The 16236-nt window shown below is 45.8% G+C and overlaps 1 protein-coding gene and 1 non-coding gene across 2 annotated transcripts in view; one reads left to right on the plus strand and one right to left on the minus strand.

The window, feature by feature from the left end:
* The window catches only part of TEP1 (telomerase associated protein 1), a 36326-nt gene extending 25347 nt beyond the window's left edge, over nucleotides 1-10979 (plus strand). Inside the window, exons 34-55 of the mRNA XM_045527341.1 lie at nucleotides 109-352; nucleotides 537-660; nucleotides 1469-1593; nucleotides 1723-1822; nucleotides 2110-2265; nucleotides 2412-2624; nucleotides 2892-3045; nucleotides 3151-3363; nucleotides 4044-4204; nucleotides 4433-4546; nucleotides 5500-5607; nucleotides 5972-6104; nucleotides 6198-6274; nucleotides 6379-6511; nucleotides 6651-6787; nucleotides 6946-7070; nucleotides 8141-8284; nucleotides 8450-8546; nucleotides 9804-9909; nucleotides 10016-10233; nucleotides 10364-10468; nucleotides 10729-10979. Of these exons, the coding sequence (XP_045383297.1) occupies nucleotides 109-352; nucleotides 537-660; nucleotides 1469-1593; nucleotides 1723-1822; nucleotides 2110-2265; nucleotides 2412-2624; nucleotides 2892-3045; nucleotides 3151-3363; nucleotides 4044-4204; nucleotides 4433-4546; nucleotides 5500-5607; nucleotides 5972-6104; nucleotides 6198-6274; nucleotides 6379-6511; nucleotides 6651-6787; nucleotides 6946-7070; nucleotides 8141-8284; nucleotides 8450-8546; nucleotides 9804-9909; nucleotides 10016-10233; nucleotides 10364-10468; nucleotides 10729-10851 (3110 nt within the window). The 3' untranslated portion in view covers nucleotides 10852-10979. The remainder of the gene's footprint in view (nucleotides 1-108; nucleotides 353-536; nucleotides 661-1468; nucleotides 1594-1722; nucleotides 1823-2109; nucleotides 2266-2411; nucleotides 2625-2891; nucleotides 3046-3150; nucleotides 3364-4043; nucleotides 4205-4432; nucleotides 4547-5499; nucleotides 5608-5971; nucleotides 6105-6197; nucleotides 6275-6378; nucleotides 6512-6650; nucleotides 6788-6945; nucleotides 7071-8140; nucleotides 8285-8449; nucleotides 8547-9803; nucleotides 9910-10015; nucleotides 10234-10363; nucleotides 10469-10728) is intronic.
* A 2961-nt stretch (nucleotides 10980-13940) lies between these two features.
* Nucleotides 13941-14042, minus strand: LOC123631154. The gene has a single exon (XR_006733023.1). It is a non-coding gene; the product is annotated as a U6 spliceosomal RNA (small nuclear RNA).
* Between the last annotated feature and the right edge of the window lie 2194 nt (nucleotides 14043-16236).

Consider the following 16236-nt stretch of genomic DNA (forward strand, 5'->3'; position numbering starts at 1 on the left):
CCACACTTCGAGACTCACTATTTTAGATGCACCATATGATTTTATTTGATGCCAGGGTTAATGGGGTCCAGGTCTGCTTCGCAGTGACACTCTGCCTCTCTTTTATAGCTTCTTCAGTCCCCAAAGAGAAAGAACAAGAGCTCCCTGGGGCTGACGTCGCTGTGTTTCGTACCTTCCTGAGGCAGCAGGCTTCAATCTTCAGCCAGTACCCCCTCCTCCTGCTTCAGCAGGCAGCCAACCAGCCCCTGGACTCGCCTCTCTGCTGCCAGGCCCCCCTGCTCTCCCAGCGGTGGCACCTCCAGCACACGCTACGATGGCTTAATAAACCCCAGACCATGGGGGATCAGCAAAGGTAAGACCCTTGACCCCAAACCCTGGTAAACCCACCAGAGAGCAAGCTGTAGCCCTGTCTGAAACTAGAGAATAAGGACAGACCAGAGTCACCATGGAGGGGGGATTCTGGCATAGAAATGCAGAAAGACTCCTATTTGCTTTCTCCCCCTAATTTCCTCCCTTTCTTCCTACTCTTTCTCTAGCTCCAGCCTGTCTCTGGCAATTTCCTCACTCCCCACTGCCGTGGCCTTCTCCCGCAATGGGCAAAGAGCAGCTGTGGGCACTGCCAGTGGGACAGTTTACTTGTTGGACCTAAGAACTTGGCAGGTATGACAACCAAAGTAGGGCAGAATTTACCTTCAGATAACCCTTACAGACTGCCCTGGGGCCCTGCACAACCCAAACCCACCCGTTACTGCCCCGATTGATTCAGCAACTTTGCTCCCCTCAAGGGCTTGGTCAAAAAATCAGTCACACAGCAGATGTTTGCTGCACACCTTCCGTTTAAGGCACTGTGCTGAGCACTGCAAGGAACAGGGCTTAGGTCATTGTCATTGCCTCCCAAGCGGTTAATTTTGTTGGGAGATAAGACATGCAAGGTAAAAAAGAAAGAAGCAAAACATAGCCATGTGTCATAGTTAAGAGCTGAGTGAGTTGTGTAGTTATGGGAGGACACGGGATGGAGAAGGGCAGGCATTCTGGGTTGAGCAAGGAGCCTGACCAAAGACACAGGGGGAGAATGGTCCCTGTAAATTGCTGGGAAGTATTGCAGCAGAGGTGCTGATGGGCGGGTAACAGTAGATGAGGCTTGAGAGGTGAGTTCTAGAGCCACAGCCCCTTTCTCTCCCCTTCCCACCCATATCGTCCCCCACCCCATATATGTGCATCCATTTTCTTAGACCCATCAAAATCTTCAGTGACTTGGGGAATAGGTGTGGGGTTTGGAGGGAGGTAGCAGATGTGGCCCTACTTGGGTCAGGAGGCCCCACTTGAACCTGTGCCAGGCTGAGAATACAGAGAGGCAAGGGCCCGATGCCCTTTTGCCTTGGCCTCCTTTCTGGTTGGGGCCTGGGAAGGTGGAACATGGAGGGGCAAAGGAGTGGCCTGAGCCGTGCTTCCCCACTTGCTTTTACAGGAGGAGAAATCTGTGGTGAGTGGATGTGATGGAATCTCCACCTGTTCATTCCTCTCGGACAACGCGCTCTTTCTTACTGCCTTTGACGGGCTCCTAGAGCTCTGGGACCTGCAGCACGGTTGTCGGTAAGGCGTCCCTCCCCCACGTCTCAGAGTGAGGGCCTTCCCCGTTTCTTGGAAGCCCCGGGAGGAAGGGAACGAGGAGGGAGCCTGTGGCCAGGGGCCCTACGGCCTGACGTCGTCTTCCTGGGTTAGGGTGCTCCAGACCAAGGCTCACCAGTACCAAATCACTGGCTGCTGCCTCAGCCCAGACCACCGGCTGCTGGCCACTGTGTGCCTGGGTGGATGCCTAAAGGTAAGACTGTTAAAAGGATTTGTCCTGTAAAAATTTGGTTTCAGTCAAAAGGCCACACTCAGGGATCCATGTGGCCCCAAGGCCATAGATTTGGGGTGGCTGCAGTGGTAAAAGTGGCCCTAAACTGAGTCAGCCCCGTGAGGTTGTTCTCTCAGCATGGTAGAGGCTGCTGACTGCTTGGCCAGGGGAGGCCCTCCCTGCTGAGGGCAGGAGACTGGACAAGGTGGCCCCTGGAGAACTTCCGGCATCTGTGTTCAGCACCCCAATTCTTCCTGTCTCCCCTCCAGCTGTGGGACACAGTCCGTGGGCAGCTGGCCTTCCAGCACACCTGTCCCAAGTCCCTGAACTGTGTTGCCTTCCACCCAGAAGGACAGGTAGTAGCTACAGGCAGCTGGAATGGCAGCTTCAGCTTCTTCCAGGTGGATGGGCTCAAAGTCACCAAGGTAAGAAGGTCCTGTGTAGCTCTGGGGGAGGAAGCACAGGAGGACAGGAGTGGAAGGTGGGGAGTGACAGACGTCAGCATTCTGGCTAACTTCGGGCTTGTGCTGAGAGCAGGCCCTGACATCTCCAATTCTACCTCCCTGTGTAGGAACTCGGGGCCACAGGAGCCTCTGTCCGTACCTTGGCCTTCAGTGTGCCTGGGCGGGTGGTGGCTGTAGGCCGGCTGGATGGGACGGTGGAGCTGTGGGCCTGGCAAGAGGGGGCACGACTGGCTGCCTTCCCTGCCCACCATGGCTTTGTCACTGCTGCACTTTTCCAGCATGAGGGGGGCCAGTTACTGACGGCTGGAGAGGACGGCAAGGTGAGCTTACCTGAGGGCTAGCAGTGGGTTAGAGGAGGGAGTGGCAAAGGCAGGGGATGTTCGGGCAGGGGTGGGGGCTTCTGTTGAGAAGACCACGCAGGAGCTTGGATGGTGAGAGCCACAGGGAGAGGGGTGTGGGTGTGTGGGGGCAGCTCCCACGAGAAGAGTCCACAGAAGGACTTTAATGGGGGTAGCTGTAGTTCTGGGGTTGGGGGAGGACCAGGTGGTGGAGGTGAGGGATCTCTAAGACATTTTCTTGGCCCCCAGATTCAGGTGTGGTCAGGATCTCTGGGTCGGCCCCGTGGGTGCCTGGGTTCCCCTTCCCTCTCTCCTGCCCTCTCTGTGGCTCTCAGCCCAGATGGTGATCAGGTGGCCGTTGGGTACCGAGCAGATGGCATTAGAATCTACAGAATCTCTTCAGGTACCGGGGGAATGGATGGGGTTTTGAGCCTTTGGAAGGAGGGTACCCCTTACCCATCACCCCCTTTCCAAATCTCTTACTTCCTTGTTCTCTCTCATTCTCTAGGTCCCCAAGAGGCTCATTGTCAAGCACTGGATGTGGCAGTGTCCGCCCTGGCCTGGCTAAGCCCCAGGGTGTTAGTGAGTGGTGCAGAAGATGGGTCCCTGCAGGGCTGGGTGCTCAAGCAACACTCCCTTCAGTCTCTCTGGCTCCTGTCCAGGTACCAGAAGCCTGTCCTGGGACTGGCCACCTCCCAGGAGCTCTTGGCTTCTGCCTCAGGTACTGCTTAGCAGTGGGCACGATTACTGAACTATCGTTCCTTTTAAATATACTAATACCTTCCCTTAAATTTATATGGATATGTGTATATGAAAATATACACGGGTGCGATTTTGTCTTATAGCTTTCAAAGTGCTTCTGAATGTATTTGTCTTACGTCATCAGTCTATACTGTTTCTTGTCATCCCCTAACCCTCTTTCTAGACTTCCCAGTAACCTTTGAGTTTCTGCCCAGTAGGAGATTTGCTGTGTAAAGGGATGGGTTTGCCTTAGAAGGAGAGAGAGATGTTGAGTTGAAAATGCAGAATAGCCTTGGCTCTCCTTAGGGAGGAGGGTTGGTCCTTGCAGGAAGTGAGGTCGAAGTGACACTGGGCACTTGAGAAGAGGAGGGATCTGGAGCAGCCACCGTGGGAAGTGCAATAGACAGACAGAGACAGCTGTGGGGCCGGAGCTGGGAGTGCTGGGTGCTCCTGTCCTGTGTGCTCACATGATGACTGACCCTTGTCCTGGGCCTCTCCATGGCCTGTGACTCACCTCCTCCCTCCCTCCTTCCCTTGGGGCTGTGTCCTCAGATGTCACTCTCAGCCCCCAGGATTGCCTTTGTCTTTGGTGTCCTACACAGCCTGTCTGGATTCCTCTTTCAGGAAGCCTTCCTTCCTTTCCCTCTCTTTGCAATGCAGAGGACTTCACGGTACGGCTGTGGCCGAAGCAGTTGCTGATGCTGTCACACGAGGCCGAACACTTTCCCCGTGGTACTGAGCTCCGGGGACATGAGGGCCCTGTGAGCTGCTGCAGCTTCAGCCCTGATGGAGAAAGCCTGGCCACTGGGGGCAGGGATCGGGTGAGCTGCAGAAGGGTGCAACTCCCGGGCCCACAGCCCCTCTGGTTCCTAGACTCCCAGTTCCCATTGCTTCCTCCTGCTTTTTGCTTTGCCACATCTCCTGTGGCTCTGTCTACCTGTGCTTCCTTACGTTCCCTCTTTCCTTGAAACTTCTTGCCTGAAATGGCCCTGGTGTTCCCTTCTCCCTCCCATGGTCCTTGACTGCTCCCTCTCCTTGGGCCCATCCAGAGTCTCCTCTGCTGGGACGTGAGGACACCCAAAGCCCCTGTTTTGATTCGCTCCTTCCCTTCCTGTCACCGTGACTGGGTCACTGGCTGTGCCTGGACCAAAGACAACCTACTGGTGAGTGAAGAGGTAGGGGTGGCACAGAGCCCAGCAGGGTTCCTGGGGAAGACAACACTCCCCATCTCATCCTTTTTCTGGTACCCATTAATAATAGTAATAGCTAACATTTATTGAGCACTTAATATGTGCCAGGCATTGAACTGAGCTCTTTGCATAAATTGCCTCTCAATCTTTACAACACCCTGTAAAGTAGATACTACTTTCATTTCTGTTTCACAGGCAAGGCAATTGAGCTCAGATAGAATAAGGACATTTTCAAGGTCATGTCAGTGATAAAGCTGAGCAAGTGAACTTTCTGATAAGAAAGCCGATGCTCTTAACAAGAACACAGTACTGCCTCGCTAAGGCTTGAGATGCCCTGGCCCTGCAGGTAGAAGGTATTGCTGTGATTTCTTTGATCCTAAGGCACACCGTGAGTCTCAAGTTACGCACTCAGGGTTGATGAAGCCTAGTTTCCCAATGCAGAGTCCGCACATCCTCAGAAAGAGAGGAGAAAGGAGTGAATATCAGTTGAATAGATCTGTCATAGTCTATCCTACCCCTGCCTTCTAGGCAGCCAGATCTTTCCTTGGCACTGCAGAATTTTTACCTTTATCTGGGTCTGTTGACTGATATTATGTTAATAACAAGGATAAGAGCTACTATTTATTACATGCTCACTGTGTGCCAGGCAGCATGGTAAGTCCTTCATATAGATGCAGGGAGCCCCACAGCAACAATATCAGATAGGTACACTGTCATTATCCTCATTAAATAGTTGACAAACCGAAGGCTAAGAGGGAGATACTTGCTCCAGATCACAAGGTAAGGAATGGTGCAGCTAGGATTTGAGCCTAGCAGAGCCCATGCTGTTATTCACAAGGCTTACTGCCCTCTACCCCACATTGTGAACATACAAAAATGCTGGAGGGATGCTGATAATCCCATTCCTCTAACTTCTGGCTCTGCAGATCTCCTGTTCCAGTGATGGTTCTCTGGGGCTCTGGGACCCACAGTCAGGACAGCGGCTTGGTCAGTTCCTGGGTCATCAGAGTGCTGTGAGCGCCGTGGTGGCCGTGGTAAGAAGGCAATGGAGAGCTCAGCGGGCTCTGTGGGAGGGCTAGGGGCCTTTGAGAGACCAGATACACTGGGTATCTAACCCCAAAGGCAAAAGGAGTATAAAGAATGAAACATTTGGGATTGGATTATGGTTTTAAGGCTGAGGGTTGGTGTAGGGAGAAAGAGAGGGGAACATGAAAACAGTGTCATGACTCCAAGGCAGGACTGCAGTCCTGAGCCACCCAACCCCACTGTTCCTGAGTTCTTGTCACTCTTTGACACCTTCCAAGCCTCTGACACCCAGCCCACACCTCTGTGGAGGGAGTCCTACTTCCTGTGTCCTGATGGGTATGACCCTGCTCTCATCCTGTGCTCTGGGGACAGGAGGAGCACGTGGTGTCTGTGGGCCGGGATGGGACCTTGAAAGTGTGGGACCAGCAGGGCGTGGAGCTGACCAGCATCCCTGCTCACTCAGGACCCGTCAGCCACTGTGCAGCGGCCCTGGAGCCCCGTGCAGGTAGTGAATGTTGGCCACCTCCCCTTCCCCACGGCCTCTCCCCTTCTCCCCGGCTTCTTCCCTTTTTCCAACTCAGTCTCTGTGTCTTATAAGCTGGACAGGCTGGGGCAGAGCTTCTGGTGGTGACTGCTGGACTGGATGGGGCCACACGGTTGTGGCATCCACTCTTGGTGAGTTCCCTGTGAGGACTGGGGTGGGGGAAGAAGGGGAAGGCATGTGGGACAACCTTCTGCTGTGTCCACCCCCACAGGCCATCCTTATCCCTTCCTCCTAGGTGTACCAAACACACACCCTCCTGGGACATAGTGGCTCAGTCAACGCAGCTGCTGTTTCAGAAACCTCAGGCCTCCTGCTGTCCACCTCAGAGGATGGCTCTGTACGGCTCTGGCAGGTTCCTAAGGAAGCAGGTGAGTGAGGCATGGAGAGAGGCAAGGTATGAAAGAGGGTTGTGTTACTGCGACAAAGAGTGTCGAGGGAAGCCTGATATCTCTTCTTATATCTCTGCAGTAGCCCAGCTCCCAGTGAATCACTTCCTTTCTTCCCCAGATGACACATGTAAACCGAGGAGTTCTGCAGCCATCACTGCTGTGGCCTGGGCACCGGATGGTTCCGTGGTGGTATCTGGAGATCAAGCTGGGGAACTAATCTTGTGGCAGGAAGCTAAGGCCGTGGCCACAGCACAGGTGAGTCAGGGCAGCCTCGGTTCTTCAGATGAATGCTGCCCCGGCTCGGTATTTAATGGTACATGCTTGGGTTGGAGGTTGCATGTATGCCTGAGAGGGGAGAGAAGGTTAATCCTGGCTACTCAGAAATGCTAAACTGAACCTGTTGCGTACACCAGGCTCCAGGCCGCATCAGTGCTCTGATCTGGTACTCGGCACGCACCTTCTTTGCTCTCAGCGCTGATGAAAAAATCAGCGAGTGGCAAGTGGAACTGCAGAAGGGTTCATCACCCAGAAATTTCAGGTGAAGCAAGGCATCTGGTTAATGTGATAGGAACGGTAGTCTCCTATCCCTGGGATTTTACTCAAATCACTCCACTTCTGCTTCTGAACTAGGTCAATAGGTTGCTGGTTATTGAGTGGGAAATTATTATACTTTCTGCTTCTGGCCATGTCAATTTAAATGAATACTCAAATGCCTACTTGATGGCAAGCTCTGGGCCAGGCAGTGTGAACCAGATATAAATGAAATTTATTCTTTAAGGAAGTTCACAGTTAGAGGAATGTGCATTTAATTAAACTATCAACAGTATTTGGAATGATTAGTGCTGTAATGAAGACACACATACACACACACATACATATTTGTAGAGCTTCAAAATTTGAGAAATTGTAGGAAAGGGTTGGTATGTCAGGTTGGGCTTAAAGAGTGAGCAGATTTGTGGACCTGTAAGAGAAGGGAGGTGTTTCAAGGAAGAGGAAGGAGCATTTACAGAAGGCATGGAGGCATGAGAGTGTGTGGTGTATTCTGGGTGTATAGATAGGCCAGACGTTGGATTCCTGGTAGGAGAGGGGATTGGATTGAAAAGGTAAATTGGGGCCAGGCTGTAGAGGACACAGTGCTAAGAATTTTGAGTGGAATAATGATCTGAAGTTTAGAAAGAGAACTCTGGTGGCAGTATGGAGGATGAATAGTAGTCAAGAGGTACTAAAGGGAAGGAGACCACTTTCATAGCTGTTGTTGTAGCTCAGGAAATGTGTAAGGGGGGCCCTGACCTGGGAAGTGGAGATGAGAAGGAGAGACACAGACTTGGGTCTGTGTTGTAGGTTGAATCCACAGGGCTTATTGATCAGTTGGAGGTAGAGAGGGAAGGAAAAGACAAGAATGTTAGAGATTTCTAGTTTGAGCAAGTAACTGGATGGTGACGATGAATACTAATGAAAGAAAAACAGAAAGAGGAACAGGATCTGCAGGGAAGGTGATACATTTTGCTTTATACTTCACTCCTGAGGAATTCAAGGGGGACTGAGGAGCCTGAGAGAGGTTGACTAAAGTCGGATCTTTCTCTGTTCATGTACTTTTTTGAGCTACAGTCTCCACCTGAACCGAATCCTGCAGGAGGACTTAGGGGTGCTGACAGGTCTGGGCCTGGCCCCTGATGGTCACGCTCTCATCTTAGCCAAAGCGGACTTGGAATTACTGCACATGAAGCCAGGGGATGCTCCATCTGTAATCTGGTAAGATCCAAATTGCTGTTTCCTCCTGAGCCGGGAGAAAGCGGAAATGTGGGTTAGTGGCTACCCTGAGGTTGACTCTAACTTAGAAGAAAACACTGGAGTCTTAAAGAGAGGTGTTCCTTTCTTTAAGTCCTAGGCTCAGACTCTTCCTTTCTTATAAACCAGGAAGAGCTATGCAGAACATCATGTGATGATGTCTACTCACAAGGAGTATGGTGTATTTGTCCTGCAGCCTAGGGCCCCTGAAGTTCTTTTTTTCTTGGTAAGTCCTGTTTGGGTATGTGTTAAACAAAACAAACATTTGTCTAGGACCAGTGTTTTTCTTTTTTGTCCTTGGGGCCCATGATGGAGGGTAGGGGGAAGAGAAAGGCAGTTGGCTCCAAATTCTCTTATCCTCCTTCAGCTGGAGCAGCTCTACTTTAGGGCGTTATATATTAGGTTTCCAGGTAAGATTTCATTGGTACAAAAAAAGGATTCTATTATTTTAAAAAGTCATAGGAACCCATAAACCTAGGAGTTTTCTCAATTGTACTTTTTCCAAGTCCCTCTTGTCTTGTCACTGTGAGATTAGCATCGTAAAGGCAAGGACTGTATCTTGTCTCTGTCATCATCCTTAGCAATAACCTAACAGACAGTCGACACTTACTGGGTTAGGTATGCCAAAGCTAGCTGTTCCCTTCAAATATAGGTTCCTGGGAGCCCCTTGTCTCTGGAAAGGTTGTTAAATCCTGACCTGCTACCTACTAATGCCTTTTCATGACTATTCCATTCCCAAGAGAAATGAGTGCATATGTTCTCCAAGAGACAGGTACAAGAATGTTCGGCTGGTCTGATGGTAGTGCGTTATCAGAACTTATTTACATTAGTGTCTCTAAAGTTAGTATACAACCCCCCACTGCTAAATTTGACTGGCTTTTAAGAAAAAAAAAAAAAAAGAATGTTCATAGCAGCTTTATTCATCATATCTAAAACAACCCAAATGTTGTTTGGTATTAATAATTTGTGGAATATTTATAAAGGGAATGCTACATGGCCAAAAAAAAAAAAAAAAAAAACCACCAAATGTGATACTGGATGCTGATGAATGGAACAATACAGACATATCTCATAGATAATATGCTCAGCAAAAGAAGCCAGACACAAAGGAGTACATATGATATGATTTCACTTAAATGAAGTTCAAGAACAAACAAAACTAATGTATGGTGATAGAAGTCAAAATGTGGTGAACTCTGGGAGTGGTGGTCTGGTGTTGACTGGAAAGGGTCAGGAGAGCAGCTTTCTGTGGTGATAAAAATAGTCTACATCTTGATCTGGAGGTGATTGTGTGGGTGTATGCATGTGTAAAATTCATCAAGGTGTACATTTAAGATTTGTGCACTTTGCTGTATCTAAGTTATAGTTTTGTTTTGTTTTATTTTAAAAAAGTCCTGCCCAGCCCAGAGCAGAAAACTATTGCTTTGTCTGGCAGGATTGAGTAATATGGGTAGGCTAAACAAAATTACCTATCCTTTCGCAGAGGCAAAAACAATCAGGAGAGTTTGAAGAGAGCCTGGACTTTGATCTGAACTTAGAGAATCCTAGTGGGACCCTAATATCGATAACTCAGGCCAAACCTGAATCTGGTGAGTGGTAATGGGAAGACCTGAGGAGGCTGGAAATGGCCTAGGGGAGTGTGGTGGATCCTTTGAGTCCTGAAACTTGGCTCTAATTCTGTCCTTAAAATGGCAGAGTCCTCATTTTTGTGTGCCAGCTCTGATGGGATGCTCTGGAAACTGGCCAAATGCAGCCCGGAAGGAGAATGGACCACTGGTAACATCTGGCAGGAAAAAGTAAAAATTCCTGAAACCCAGTCTCCAGGGAAAGACCCATCAAAATGCTTGGAGTCAGAGTCCAGCATTGATAGCTGCCTACCAACCCCACAACTAAAGACACGGCAGCGTAGGAAGGTGAGTTTGAGGGAAGGGTCACAAATACAGGGGAAGAGGCTCTAGGTCAGACACAGCAGACTTTGATGCTTCCTTAATTGAGGAGGGTCCTCCGGGAACTCACCATACTTCTCTACCCTTCCTCTTTGAGATTCACTCGGGCTCTGTCACAGCCCTCCATGTACTGCCTGAGTTGCTGGTGACAGCTTCAAAGGACAGAGATGTTAAACTGTGGGAGAGACCTAACATGCAGCTGGTAAGAGAGTGTGTGTGTGTGTGTGTGTGTGTGTTTACGTGCACATGTGTGCACAAGAGGGACCAAATGGATGTGGCAAGAGAGCAAATTTACGGTAAGAGAGGACAAAGGATCAAAATTCTGTTTTCTTCAATCCCTCTTGGCAATAACCTGTGACTAACTGTTTTTAAGTAAAAGGTATTAATGTGAGAGAAAAATAAGTTATTAAGGAGGCTTGAGGCTTGTAACCCTCACCTCCCCCATTTTTGTTCCCATTGTAGCTGGGCCTGTTCCGATGCGAAGGGGCAGTGAGCTGCCTGGAACCTTGGCTGGGTCCTAACTCTGCCCTGCAGCTCGCCGTGGGAGACGTGCAGGGCAATGTGTACTTCCTGTCCTGGGAATGAAGATACACTACTCAGGGGAAAGGCGATACCACTTGCTCTAGAGATGCAAAGCTCGAAGATACAAGTAGCTACTTTTTTTTTTTTTACTTTCATAATAATTGTAAAAATAAAGTATCAGAAAATCTCAAGTGCAGGCTTGCCTGTGTTCTCATGTAGATTTGGACCAAGAGGGAAGAATATGAATATTCTAATATGTCTCTTTTCGAATTTAACATCATTCCTTACTAGAACTGCAAGAAAATGAACCAGATCTTTAGTAGCTAGTCTTTGAAACTAGGCTTTCAAATTCTTGTGTTACTTGCTGGCCCTCGGACCCTTGGATACCATTCCAGACAGGAGGAGGAACGAGAATGATGTTGGCCAGCACTTGTTTGAATAGAGAGCTAAAGACTTTTCAACTGGCCAAGAAAGAATAAGGGAAGGAAGAATGAGTCAATCATGCGTCAGGGCATTTAGAAGGAACTGGGAGAGAACTGGGACAATCCTAACTTCCTCTCACAGAAACAGCTGTCTTCTCAGAAGGACCTGCCCAGATGGGAGGTGAGAGGCCAAGGCCCTGAAAGCGAAATGGGTCTTCTGGTTCTCCCAACCTCTGACAGGGCGGCAGCAGCCACTCGACTTGTAAGCATTAGTCAATATCATAATTAGCATTCCTGGAAGAGATCACAAAAGTGTATCACTCTCAGATTGAAATTCACAAAGACTAACACTAGTTGAAATGTGGAACAATCATACGGTATCCATGGACTCCGATCCTCTTAAAAGTTCTAGAACTTTCTTATTTTTCTAGAATTCTATGGGAGAAAAATTCCCTCAGGCCCTTTCTTTGTAAGGATTAAGGAAGAAGGAAATGTCTTCAGTAGCCAAGGGTTCACTTAGAACAGTAGTTGACACATGGTAAGTGTTCAATAACTGCTAACTTGATTATTCTTTTTGTTATCCAACAGTACAAGTATCACTTCATTACTTTTTCTCTTTATTAGTATATATTTAATTAGTCAGATAAAATCTGGACTCAATTTTTCAGTTTTCAAAACAAAAAATACATGTGAAACTGATATTCTTTCAAATACTTAATCTTTCCATCCAAGACAATCGGTGTGTTTCTTTATTGGTTAGGATATCGAAGTCATGCTATGGCAACAACCTCAAAATCTCAACATCTTAAAATAGCGAAGATTTATTTCTTACTCATGCCACCTGCCCAGTGAGGGTCAGTGAGGAGGCTTTGTTCTACTTCACATACACTTAAAGATCTGTGCTTTGTGGGGCAAGTAACTGCTGGCTCTTAAATCTTCCACCTAGAAATAAAACACATTGCTTCCACTCCTATTTCATAAATATGAGAAAAGCAAGTCACATGGCCACACCTAATGTCAAGGGAGAGGGGAGGGAAATGTAATCTTACTATGTATCTGGAAGGAGAACCAGGAACCAAATATGCAGATATATCCCCAAAACCTGTGTTAGTGCTTTTTCACTAGAATGCCTCTTAGTCCTTTTTTAAAAAAATAATCATTTGAGATTTACAGAAAAGTTGCAAAGATAGTACAGAGTTTTCCTAGATACCCTTCACCCAGCTTCCTGTAACGTTAACACCTTCCATAACCATGCTACATTTATCAAAACTAGGAAATTAACGTTTGTACAATATTATTAACTAAAGTACAGACATGATTTTGATTTTTCCCAGTTTTCCCACGAATGTCCTTATTTTGTTCCAGGATCCAGTTCAGGATCCCATATTGCATTTAGTCATCATGTGTCGAGCCCACAGCCAATGAAGAAATTGCTCCATTTATTTAACATCCACCTTTCTCTGGTCACACTACCCAGTCAGCACTTCGAGGAAGTGGGGTGGAAGGGAAACCTGTGTGAACAGAGGGAAAAGTAGCCCAGTCCCCTCTTGCTGCCCGGTCTAATACTGCCACCTCTTCAGTGTCCTCAGTCTTTTCCAACTGTGACAGTTTTTCCATCTTTCTATAACCTTGACACTTTTAAAGAGTACTGGTCAGGTGTTTTATAGAATGTTCCTCAATTTGGTTTTGTCTGCTGTTTTTTCACGAATAGACTAAAACTGGATTTAAGGGAAGAATGCAAGAGATGATGTGCTCTTCTTGTTGCATCCTATTGGGGGAATGTGTCATCATCAACATGACTTATTACTGGCGATGTTAATTAATGTTACTTGATCACTTTTAAGAGTAATGTGATATTTGCCAGGTTTTACTTTTTACTGTACCTTTTCCATACTCTGTTAGAAGCAAGTCACTAAGTCCAGCCCATACTCAGGGGAAGAGAATTAAACTTCCAGAAGAGAGAGGCATCAAAGAATTTGTGATCACATGTTAAAATCACCACAGCAATGAATACATTTTAAGGTAGGTTTTTTGAGGCTATGCAAGTATCCTGTTTTACTAACTAATTTTACCATTTGTCCATGACCTTAACTGCAGCGATGACTGGTTTTCTAGTCGTGATTCTCTTTTCCCTCAGCCCTTCAACATTTATTAATAGAAATTCTTCTGAAAGAAATTTTATTCCTTTTTATTTATTTATTCAATCATTTACTTTTATCAGTATAGACTCATTTATTTACTCTTTGGGAGCTTCTTGAATTTTAGTACTCAAACCTCATAGTATGTATACTTCAATGCAACCTTTTTTAGCCAATATTTATATAGGAAGAATATATACTTATATCACAAAACTTGGTATTTTTATTGAGATACAGTTCATTTTTACCCTTTTAAAGTGTACAATTCAGTGGTTTTAGTATAGTCACAAGGTTGTGCAACCATTAACACTAATTCGAAAACATTTTCATCACCCCAGCAGGAAACCTTGAACCCATTAGCAATGATGCCCCTCTCTCCTCTCCCTCCAGCCACTGTCAACCACTAATCTACTTTCTGTCTCTACAGATTTGCCTATTCTGGACATTTCAAATAAATGGAATTATACAATATGTGACTTTTTGTGTGGCTTCTTTCACTTACAATAACATTTTCAAGGTTCATCCATGTTAGAACATGTATCAGTACTTCACTCCATTTTTATGCTCTTTTTGATCTGTTTTCTTTGTAAAAAAAAAAGTGAAAAGCTTCACAAATTGCACATCATCCTTGTGCAGGGGCCATGCTAATCTTTTCTGTTTTGTTCTAATTTTAGTATTTGTGCTGCTGAAGCAAGGATGGCTGAATAATATTCCATTGTATGCATATATCACATTTTTTTGTTTCTTGTTTTTTGTTGTTTTTGCAGCTTGAGGTATAATTGACATGCAGTAAACTGTACATATTTAAAATGTACAATTTGATAAAGTTTGACCTATGTATACACCAGTAAAATTATCACCATAATCAAGATAGTGGACATATCCATCATGCATACATACCACATTTTGTTTATCTATTTATTAGTTGATGGACATTTGGGTTGTTTCTAATTCTGGGCTATTATAAATATTGTTGCTGTTAACATTCACATACAAGTTTTTGTGTAAACTTTTTTTTCCATTCTCTTAGTTATATACTTAGGAGTAGAATTGCTAGGTTCATAACTGTTTAACTATTTGAGGAACTGCCAAACTGTTCTCCAAAGCACCTGCACCACTTTACATTATCACCAGCAATGTGTGAATGTTCTGATTTGTCCATGTTTGCCAACACTTGTTGGTCTTTTTGCTTCTAGTCATGCTAGTGGGTATGAAGTGGTATCTCATTGTAGTTTTGATTTGTGTTTCCCTGATGTCTAATGATGTGGAGCATCTTTTCATGTACTTATTGGCCATTTGTATTTCTTCTTTGTGTAAATGTCTATTCAAATCCTTTGCTTGTTTTTATTGGGTTGTCTTTTAATTTTTATTTATTTATTTAATTTTTTGAGACAGGGTCTCACTTGGTTGCCTGGGCTGGAGTGTAGTGGCATCATCATTAGCTCACTGCAACTTCAAACTCCTGGGCTCAAGCGATCCTCCTGCCTCAGCCTCCCAAGTAGCTGGGACTATAGGTGCATGCCCCCATGCCTGGCTAATTTTTCTAGTTTTTGTAGAGACAGGAACTCGCTTGTACTCAGGCTGGTCTCGAGATCCTGGCCTCAAGTGTTCCTCCCACCTCGGCCTCCCAAAGTGCTAGGGTTACAGGGCTGAGTGCCTGGCCTCCCCTATGTTTTCTAAGAGTTTTATGGTTTTAACTCTTACATTTAGGTCTTTGATACATTTAGTTTTTGCATAAACTGTGTTAGTGGTCCAGATTTATTACTTTGCATGTGGATATCCAAGTTGTCCTACCACCATTTGTTGAAGAGGCTATTCTTTCCCCCATTGAATGATTTTGGCACCCTGTTGAAAACCAGTTGACCATATATGTTTAGGTTTATTTCTGGACTGTCAATTCTATACTATTGATCCGCATGTCTATCCTATGCCAATATCATATTGTCTTGATTACTAAAGCTTTTTCAAGATCGTTTTTACTATTCATGATCCTTTTGTAATTCCTTATACATTTTAGGTTTGTCTTGGCCATTTCTGCAAAAAAGGCAACTGGAATTTTGATAGGAATTGTATTGAATTTGTAGGTTGCTTTGGGGAGTATTGTCATATTAAACCTTCCAATCCGTGAACATGTCTTTCCATTTATTTAGGTCTTGAATTTTTCAAGACTGTTTTATAGTTTTCAGTGTAAAAGATTGTACTTCTTTAGTTAAACCTATCCCTAAGTATTTTCTTCTTTTTGATGCTATTGTAAATGGAATTGTTTTCTTAATTTCCTTTTCAGATTCTTCACTAGTGTATACAATTACAATTGATTTTTGTAGATTGATCTTGTATCCTGCAATCTTGCTGAACTTGTTAGCTCTAATTATTTTTTTTGTGTGTATTCTTTAGGGCTTTTTATTTTTTTTAATTAAGAGACGGAGTCTCGCTCTGTCACCCAGGCTGGAGTGCAGTGGCGACATCATAGCTCACTGTAATCTGGAACTCTTGGGCTCAAGAGATCTTCCTGCCTCGGCTGCCCAAGTAACTGGTACTACAGGTGTGTGCTACCATGCCCAGTTAATTTTTTTTTTTTTTTTGTAGGGACGGGTCTTGCTATGTTGCCCAGGCTGGTTTTGTTTTGGGCTTTATGAGATCACATAATTTGCTAATACAGTTTTACCTCCTTTTCAATATGATGGATTTTTTTTTCTCGCTTAATTACCACAGCTAGAATCTCTAGTGTAATGTTAAATGGAAGTGGTGGGAGTGGAAATCCTGGTCTTATTCCTGATCATAGGGGTAAGCCTTCAATCTTTCACCATTATGTTTCTCATAGATGTTCTTTATCAAGTTGAGGAAATGCCCTTCCATTCCTAGTTAAACTTTTTTTTTATTATGAAAAG

This window comes from Lemur catta, chromosome 1 (genome assembly GCF_020740605.2).
Source record: "Lemur catta isolate mLemCat1 chromosome 1, mLemCat1.pri, whole genome shotgun sequence".
Lineage (NCBI taxonomy): Eukaryota > Metazoa > Chordata > Mammalia > Primates > Lemuridae > Lemur > Lemur catta.